The 10199-nt window shown below is 42.7% G+C and overlaps 1 protein-coding gene across 1 annotated transcript; it reads left to right on the forward strand.

Annotated features, from left to right (window-relative positions):
• The first annotated feature begins 1160 nt into the window (after positions 1-1160).
• On the forward strand, positions 1161-9933 carry LOC149172381 (uncharacterized). Its single transcript, XM_089427704.1, has 3 exons — positions 1161-3466; positions 8785-9147; positions 9411-9933. The coding sequence occupies exons 1-3, from the start codon at positions 1324-1326 to the stop codon at positions 9785-9787; spliced, it is 2883 nt and encodes a 960-aa protein (XP_089283830.1). The 5' UTR covers positions 1161-1323; the 3' UTR covers positions 9788-9933.
• The last annotated feature ends 266 nt before the right edge of the window (positions 9934-10199 follow it).

Raw genomic sequence — 10199 nt, forward strand, 5'->3', positions numbered from 1 at the left:
TCTTTTTTCATTATTAAATATTTTTTAATTATTAAAAATGGTTAAAAATAAAATAACATGGGAAGTGAGCCGAGATTTAAATGTAATATTTTTTTGTTATTTAAAACTATCCTATTATTTTGGATAATGATGAGAAAGAGAAATGTTAAATGTAAGTATTTCGTTCTTGACGCGCTGTAAGTCATGCGCCGATTTTGCTGCGAAACTTCAAACCATGTTCTCTGGAAATTGAGGGCTTTCATTCTTTCCGCGTTATAAGTGGTGTGCCCATTTTGCCACCCAACTTCAAACCATATGTTTACTATCTACACTATAAAATTATCTAAATTTTTGGCGTATGTATCGGTAAAGATTCCGGTGGCACTGTATATGAGAAATTTCTTTATGGCTCAGAGGGAATGTTCGAAGTGGCAGGCCTCCGCATGGACGATACTCTCGTCAAAATGTAATCGCGAAGTTCATTAGAAGATTTCACACAAAGCATATTCTTGACATGGTTGGTTTATACCCCGTTATTGGCGTTACTGATGAAACCGTATGCGGAACGCTCTCCGAGAAACCAGGTGGCAGGGTTCACATTGATTTCTTTTTGGTCATCGATGCACATTTAAACCATTTAGCCCTCGAAAGGAGGTAATTTAAGCACAGAATGAGAGGTAGGAATTTAATAAGGCAGTTGTCTATAATGAGAATTTTTGGAAGTTTTTTTGGTGGGTTTTTTTGGTCAAAATCCGGTAGCAATTTATTGGAATCGCAAGTTTGATAGCTAGTTTCTGCACAATCAAAGCGTCCTAGGGGTTTTTTAGGGTGATGAATCCAAATATGCAGTTAAAAACCATTTTAACTGCAAAAAATCAAGATTTAACCTCAATTTCTTCTGCCGGATTCCGTCACCGGAATCTCCAAAAAGTCGCATTATCGACAACTCCTTTAATAAGGGGTTAATTTTTGTTAATGAAATTTATAATTTACCCATTTTAAATATCCACAAACCACCGACCATCCACTGCTGACAAAAAGATTGAAAGTGGACTCTTGTTGTGAACTTCTTTCTTTGCGCACATTCCCACTGCTAGTTGTGTGCATAAGTACAGTACTCTGGGATTGTTTATATTAAATGGACGGCCCAACATGTTCCATAATTGTAGTTGCGAGAGCTGTCTTCAATTCTGTTCCACTGCGTCAATCATTGGCCTCTTGCAGTAGGCGGCATTCCTGGTAATTGAGAGACGTGGTTCCCTAATTGTAGTTGTGCGAACTTTCTTCTATTCTGTTTCATTGCGACAATCAGGGAGTTTTCAAAATAGATTCATCCATTACAAGATGAGGAAGCACAAGCTCGCCATGGACATCTCATTTTTCCTCGTTTCCTTGTTTCTATACCCATCCTCTGCTATGATCACCAATTCATCATTCGATGGAGATGCCAGAGTCCTCATTTCAATGAAAGCAGGAATGGTCCATTCTAGTCATCTGTTAGATACCTGGAGTGTCTCCAATCACACCACCTATTGCTCCTGGACTGGCGTCCAATGTGACCATGTTGGCCAAGTAGTGGCTCTACATCTCTCCTACATGAGTATTTCCGGACCATTTCCTACTGAGCTCACAAATCTGCAAGCCCTCCGTTTCCTCAACATCTCTAACAACTTTCTCACTGGAAGCCTCCCCTCCAACATATCAAAATTGAGGAATCTAGAGGTCCTTGATGTCTATTACAACAATTTGTCAGGGGCATTGCCATTGAATGTGAGCTATCTAGCTAAGCTCAACCATCTTGAGCTGGGAGGAAATTTCTTTTCCGGCAGCATTCCTGGTGAGTATGGGAAGTTGACAAATTTAGAATATCTTTCATTGTATGGAAATAGTTTTGGTGGAAGAATACCAAGAGAGCTTGGCAATCTTGTGAACTTGAAAAAACTTTATTTAGGCTATTACAATGTATTCGATGGAGATATTCCTGCCGAGATAGGAAATTTGAGCAAGCTTGTGGAACTCGATATGTCTGGTTGTGGTCTTACTGGTGCTCTTCCTTCTCAGCTTGGTGGTCTGAAAAATCTAGCTGCAATGTATTTATATGATAATAGCATCACTGGCCGTATTCCCCCGGAACTGGGTAATCTTACCAGCTTAAGATGCATGGATCTATCCAATAACTCTCTCTCTGGACAAATACCCATGCAACTCTCGGAGCTAAAAGAGTTAAAAGAGTTGTATCTGTCCTCGAACATGCTACATGGGGAGATTCCACCTTTCATTGGCGAGTTGCCATATTTGGAGGATTTGAACCTTTCGGGGAACAATTTCACAGGCCAGGTGCCCCAGCAACTAGGCATAAGTGGAAACCTAGTGGAAATGAACATTTCTTACAACAAACTGACCGGTTCCATCCCTCAGAGTCTTTGTATGGGTGGAAGGCTGGAGATATTGACTATAGAAAATAATTTATTCTTCGGCTCCATTCCTGATTGTCTGGGCAAATGTAATTCTCTGCATTTGGTCCTTATGCAGAAAAATTATTTGAATGGTTCGATCCCTGCAGGCTTACTATACTTACCCATGCTGACTGTGATCCAACTGCAGAACAATTATCTGAGTGGGAGCTTATCGGAGCAAATTAATGCTGTATCCTCCATGCTATTGCGGCTTGACATTTCCAATAATCGTTTGAGCGGTTCTCTTCCTTCTTCCATAGGCAACTTATCTGCTTTGCGGATGCTTCTCATCCATGGAAATCGATTAACGGGTAATGTTCCATCAGAGATTGGCCGACTGATGAATATTTCTACAATCGATTTCAGCGAAAACAGGTTTACTGGTATGATTCCTAGGGAGATTAGCAACTGTACTTTACTCCAATATATCGATCTTAGCCAGAATGACTTCAGCGGTCCAATCCCAGTGGAAATCAGCAGGATGAAAAATCTGAACCATCTGAACGTATCCAGAAATCAGTTGAATGAGAGTATTCCAAGAGAATTTGGCAAAAAGATATACGCGGATTTCTCAAACAACAACTTCTCTGGCATCGTTCCAGACAGTAGTATGTTTTATTTTGTCAATGTAAGTGGGAATCCATATTTATGCGGAACAAAGTTAGGCTCTTCTGGGTCAAGAAACACCAAAGTTGGACTTCTCTTAGCTTTCTTAGCGTTTGGACTAGTCATCTTCTGTTCGCTGGCCTCGGCAATTTGGGCAGCGGTAAATAACGCAAGAACCGTTAGGAAAGAAGGCGAGGGCAGGTCCTGGCAGATGACGACCTTCCAGAAAGTAAACTTTGGGACCGACGACGTCTTGAAGTGCATAAAAGAGGAGAATACAATCGGCAAAGGAGGAGCGGGAATTGTGTATAGAGGCGTCAAGCCTGATGGTGAACAAATTGCAGTCAAGAAGCTCATAAGTATTGGCACCTTCAATGGGTGTCCAAACGATTATGGTTTCTCTGCAGAAATCAGGACTTTGGGAAAAATCCTGTTGGAACTACTACACACCTACATGCAGACTCTTAGTTAGAGCATGTGACTGCATGCAAGATTCCTTTTGCATGTTGGAACTACTACACATCTACATGCGGACTTTTAGTTAGAGCATGGGATTGCATGCAAAATTCCTTTTGCATGATTTACTCCTTGATTTACTCCTTGATTTGCTCCTTCTTTAACTCCGCAACTGACTAGTTATCTCCGGAACTTGTTGTAGGTGTTGAGTCTTCTCATTGATCACCACTATAGTCATTACCTTGGGATCTTCACCCAGTAATGCTATATCATGAGCATTGTAACATAATTTTCAATTGAATCATTCTTTTCTTCTTTCGATTTTCTTTTAGTGTTTTTGCTCTGCAAAGCTGTGTGTTCAACCTTTACTAGCTAGATTCATCTGTGCAGGTTTTCTAACACATTTACATGGTATCAGAGCCCACAGGTTGCTAGATAAAAGGCGCATCAGTACTTTATTTTGCAAGTATTACAGCTTGGAGATCGAAGATCGACAGAAAAATGGAGTTTCCCAAAGCATCGATCCTAACACCGTACAACTATCATGAATGGAAGGATCAAATGGCTCGATACCTTCGTCATAAAGGGTTGTACAGGATTACCATGGCTACAGAAGTGGAACCCACTTCAGCCATAGAGAAATCCAAGTACCTCAACCGTATGGATGAGGCCCACGGATCCATATGCATGTGCATCTCTCCAGAGTTGCAGTTTCATCTATCTGCCTGCAATACTCCCAATGAGATTTGGAAAAAGGTTGAAGAGCTCTACGGGAAACAGGATGAGATGAAAGGACATCTGCTCGAAGTGGAACTGCTATCATTGGATCCACGGAACTATGACAGAATTCAAGACTTCTTCACCAAATATAATGATCTATTGTTGCAACTCAAGGGTTGTGGAATTGACAAATCCAAGGAGGAGAGTCGCCAAGTTCTCTCTATTATGTCAAAGCTCGGACCAGAATACTCCGTCTTTGTGTCTACATTTCATTCAGTAAGGCTTGCAACAGGTAAATCCTACACTATGCCTTCTCTCAAAGAATTTATGGAGTCCCTTATTTTTGAGCAAGATAAACTCATTGGCATGGGGAAAATCAAACCTCCAAAAGCACATGCACTTGCTGTGCATGATGGCAGCCACAATAAAAATCACAGATCTGATTCAAATCAGAAAAATCAGCAGCAAAAAGACAAAGGAAAAGCACATTCCCATCCAAAGAAGGAAGGGTACACCAAGCCCTTCAATGACTCCTCCGGCTCGAGAAATGAGAAAGGGAAGAAAGGAAACAGATGCACCTACTGTCAAAGAGGATTCCATCCAGAATCCTCTTGCATGAAGAAACAAATTGACCAAATGGCAGAAATCCTTCAGAAGCACAACCTTGGGGACCACATCCCTCAAGGCGCCAAGAAGAAAACTGAGGATCCGCCACACGGGAAAGGTAACAATTTTCATGCTTTAGTTGCAATTAATTCTTCTCCTGATGCATGGATTATAGATTCTGGTGCATCACATCATATGGCTGCTGCAAAGGAAGTATATTCCTCTTTGGATGCATGCAAAGGACCTCCCATCCTCATGGGAGATGACTCACCTATTGAGGTCACCGGAAAAGGTAGAGTGGAACTTTTACACGGAAGCTTTGAAGATGTGCTTCATGTTCCAAAACTTTCGGTAAACCTGCTTTCAGTTTATCAGATCACTCATTCCGGCACCGGAAAGAGAGTGGAATTCACTCCAGATGCAGTGAACATATATGATCTACATAGCAATGACAAAATTGCAACTGGTGAGGTAAACAATGGAGCCAGACTGTATACATTTTTTGAATTTATTGAATCTGAATCCTCCTTATTGCTTACACATGCTGATGATAGTAGTAGGCTTTGGCACGAGAGGTTTGGTCACTTAAATTACAGGTATATGCAGCAGCTAAGCAAGAATGAGATGGTGGAAGGCTTGCCAAATATCAGTTTCTCCAAAGGAGTTTGTGAAGGGTGTGTTCTTGGCAAACATCCTAGAGAAAAGTTTGACACCGGCAAGACTCACAGAGCATCCTCTCCTCTAGATCTGATCCATAGTGATCTCATGGGGCCTTTTCCTCATCCTTCCATCAACAACGCAAGGTATGTGCTTACATTTATTGATGATTTCTCACGGTATACTTGGGTGTATCTTCTTAGGAACAAATCTGAAGTTTTTGAGCACTTTGAAGATTTCAAAGCACTAGTTGAGACACAGTCAGAGAGAAAGATCAAAGCCCTCCGTACAGACAATGGGGGGGAATATGTTAACACAGCACTTCAGAACATTTGCCTTCATTCCGGCATACAGTTGCAGTATACAGTTCCATACACTCCGCAGCAGAACGGAGTTGCTGAGAGAAAGAATCGATCTCTCAAAGAGATGGCTTCCTGCATGTTGCATGCCAAGTCACTGCCTCATAAGCTTTGGGCCGAAGCACTTAATTGTGCTAACTACATCCAGAACAGATCTCCTCATAGGTCTGTCAAGGATCAGACCCCCTTTGAGGCTTGGAGCGGCACTAAACCAGAGGTCACTCACCTCCGTGTTTTCGGCTCTCGAGCATGGGCCCGGATCCCCTCTGAAAAGAGGAAAGCTCTTGATCCACAGAGCATTGAGTGCATCTTTGTTGGATACCCTGATGGTGTGAAGGGATATCGACTACTGATTCCCTCTACGGACAAGCTCATCATTGAGCGAAGTGTCAAATTTGAGGAAAGTCTCTCGCATGCATCTCAAGCGCCGCATGCAGACACTTTTTATCTACCTCATGTCCGAGATGATGACTCAGTGCATTCAGATGCAGATACAGATCATGCAGATGCCGAGGAAGAGCATGCAGATACAAAGACAGAGTCTTCAGATACAAATCTAGTGCATGCAAATGATGATCCACATCCAAGCCCAGATCGGGCTTCCAGCAGTGAATCATATTCCCCTGTCATAAATCAGAGAACAAGGAGCTTACGTGAGATGTATGCACAAGACCAACCAGCTGCTAGAAATGGTCTTGTGGGGGATAATTCTGATCTGCAGAGGACTAGCTCAGAGTTTATTGAGCCTCCTCTTGTCCTCACTGCCACTGAACCATCGCCCTCCTGGAATTGTCATTTGGTTCAGTCTTCTGATCCACAGTCTTATGCTGAGGCTGCTGGGCATCCATCTTGGGAGTCCGCCATGGAGGAGGAGTATAACTCCCTCCTCGAGAACCAGACTTGGGATCTGGTCCCCCTTCCTTCAGGAAGGAAACTTGTCCGATGCAAATGGGTCTACAAGACCAAGAGTGCTGCAGATGGGCAAATCACCAGACGGAAAGCAAGGCTAGTAGCCAAAGGCTTCCAACAAGTGCATGGCATTGATTATGACGAGACCTTTGCTCCAGTAGCAAAGATGGATTCCATACGCCTTACACTTGCCATTGCGGCTGCCCAGCGGTGGGAAGTACATCAGATGGATGTGAAGAATGCCTTTCTTCACGGAGACCTATCTGAGGAGATCTACATGGAGCAGCCACATGGTTTCATTCAGGATTCATCTTTGGTCTGCAGACTGAAGAAATCTCTCTACGGCCTTAAGCAAGCCCCGAGAGCTTGGTACGCGAAGATGGATTCTTTTCTATTATCACAAAACTTTGAAAGATGTAAGTCTGATCCGAATGTTTACATGCTTAGGACACATGATTCTCTTCTTATCTTAGTTTTGTATGTAGATGATCTCCTAATCACTGGCAGCTCAGCTTCAGCCATTGCTACAGTCAAGAGGGCCTTGCATGATAGGTTCTTGATGACGGACATGGGTCCATTACACTTCTTTCTTGGTCTTGAGATCAGCCAGAATGCCACAGGCATCAAACTCTCTCAGGCTAAGTATGCACGGGATCTCCTCGAGAGATTTCGCATGACTGACTGCAAGCCAGCACCGACTCCTTTTCTGTCTGGGGTCCGCCTTGAGGATGGAGGTGACACTCCATTAGTTGACAGCACTCTCTACCGACAGTTAGTGGGGAGCTTATTGTACCTCACCCACTCCAGACCAGATCTCTCATATGCAGTAGGGGCAGTTTCCAGATACATGCAGGAGCCGCATGAGCTACACTGGAACGCTGCCAAGCGCATCCTCCGATATGTGCAGGGCACCATCACCTTCGGGATTCACTATGCAGCAGGCACTTCATTGAATCTCCTTGGCTTCACAGATTCTGATTGGGCGGGAGACAGCATTGATCGCAAGTCCACCTCCGGATATTCACTCAGTCTAGGATCTGGCCCTATCTGTTGGTCGAGCAAGAAGCAAGCTGCTATTGCTCTCTCTTCAGCTGAGGCTGAGTACCGAGGAGTAGTCAACATCACCATTCAGGCTCTATGGCTACAACACTTCCTCACTGAGTTGGGCGTCAATTTCCACCAGCCCATTGTCATCTGGTGTGACAACCAGAGCACTCTTAAATTTTGCAGGGATCCAGTACAGCGGCAGCGGACGAAGCACATAGAGATCCATATGCACTACATCAGAGACTTAGTACATGATCGGGTCATTGATTTGCAGTTCTGTCCTTCAGCAGAACAGACTGCAGACATCTTCACCAAGACATTCACTAAGCAGAAGTTTCGCTCTTTGCGTGATCGTCTTGGAGTGAAGGACACGATTGCTTAGCAACTGTATTTTTCTTCCTCTTCTCTTTTGATTACATTGTATTTTGAGGGGGGGTTTTTCCCACGAGGTTTTCCCTCTTTCCTCAATTTTAGTTGCACTGTATTTTGGGTGACCTTTGGCTTTAGTTGCCAGGGCCCATTTTCTACTTTTTCCCATAGTGGTGTTCAGGGGGGGTGTTGGAACTACTACACACCTACATGCAGACTCTTAGTTAGAGCATGTGACTGCATGCAAGATTCCTTTTGCATTTTGGAACTACTACACATCTACATGCAGACTTTTAGTTAGAGCATGGGATTGCATGCAAAATTCCTTTTGCATGATTTACTCCTTGATTTACTCCTTGATTTGCTCCTTCTTTAACTCCGCAACTGACTAGTTATCTCCGGAACTTGTTGTAGGTGTTGAGTCTTCTCATTGATCACCACTATAGTCATTACCTTGGGATCTTCACCCAGTAATGCTATATCATGAGCATTGTAACATAATTTTCAATTGAATCATTCTTTTCTTCTTTCGATTTTCTTTTAGTGTTTTTGCTCTGCAAAGCTGTGTGTTCAACCTTTACTAGCTAGATTCATCTGTGCAGGTTTTCTAACACATTTACAAATCCGCCATCGTCACATAGTTAGATTGCTGGCATTTTGCTCCAACCATGACACCAATCTTCTGGTGTATGAATACATGCCAAATGGAAGCCTAGCAAAGCTGCTTCATGGGATCAATGGACGGCATCTGGATTGGGATAAGAGATCCAAAATTGCAGTGGAGGCTGCCGAGGGGTTGTGCTATCTTCACAACAATTGTCAGCCGATTATCATTCATCGTGACGTCAAATCCAGCAACATTCTTCTGGACTCCAACTTTGAAGCACATGTTGCAGATTTTGGCATGGCCAAGTTCTTGCATGACTCTGGTACCTCGGAGCGCACGACCTCAATCCGAGGATCCTTTGGCTACATAGCTCCTGGTAAATCGATGTATCAATCTTTTTCTCATTTTAGAACACTAATATATTGTAGTCCATAGGCAATTTTAGTAGACGGTCCATTAACAATTTTACTGTCCAGACTGGTGTGGAAGATATCGAACAAAATGATTTCAATAAAGTGTGTAAAGTCACCGAATCACATCAACACTAACATAAAATTCAACTATTCTTGATTTTTCGTCTTATTTTAAATTTGTTTCTGCATCTAAGATTCAACATAACCTTGATTATTGAATTAGCAGAGTACCTGTATACTCTGAAACTGGACCAGAAGAGCGACGTATACAGCTTCGGTGTGGTTCTGCTTGAGCTGATTACGGGTAAAGAGGCAGTGGGTGAATGTGAATTTGAGGAAGGCATGAACATCACAGGGTGGGTGAAGAAGATGACGAATTGGAAAAGAGAAGAAGTAAAGAAGATTATAGATCCGAGGCTCAGTAGCGTCCCAATGCGAGAAGCCATGCACATGTTCTCCGTGGCTCTGCTATGCACGCAAGAACAGCCGGTCGATAGGCCTACCATGCGGGAGATAGTCCACAGGCTCATAGGCGAAGTCGATGGATTAACGTTGCAGTCTCACGGAGAAAAGGAACGACCAAAGCCACAGTCCGTGGATTAACATGGTTTCTCAATGTACGTCAGTTAGTGTTATGCTCTCTTACTGTTTCTGTCGGTTAGTGTTATGCTTTGTTACTGTTTCTGTCAGTTAGTGTTATGCTCAGTTACCGTGTCCCGAATGCTCGTGACATTACCTTTTAGATCGCATTGTTCTAAAGATTGCCCGTATCATGACTAGGGTCATGATACTGACCAAAGTGCTTATAATGATTATAGTGGGTATCTTACTATATGCTTTATACATGAGAATGTGGTATTGATGTGATTTGTTGTGTGATTTTTTTATTATTATCATTTTTAATTAAAAAGTATATTTTAATAATATTATTAAATATTTATGGAGACTTTAATATAAAAGAAAACAATGGCCATAAACTCCTATGTTAACAAAAGTTATTAGTTCTCTTGCGCAA

Source organism: Pinus tabuliformis, chromosome 4_2 (genome assembly GCF_031772625.1).
Source record: "Pinus tabuliformis cultivar Carrire ecotype Pingquan chromosome 4_2, CPIR1, whole genome shotgun sequence".
NCBI lineage: Eukaryota > Viridiplantae > Streptophyta > Pinopsida > Pinales > Pinaceae > Pinus > Pinus tabuliformis.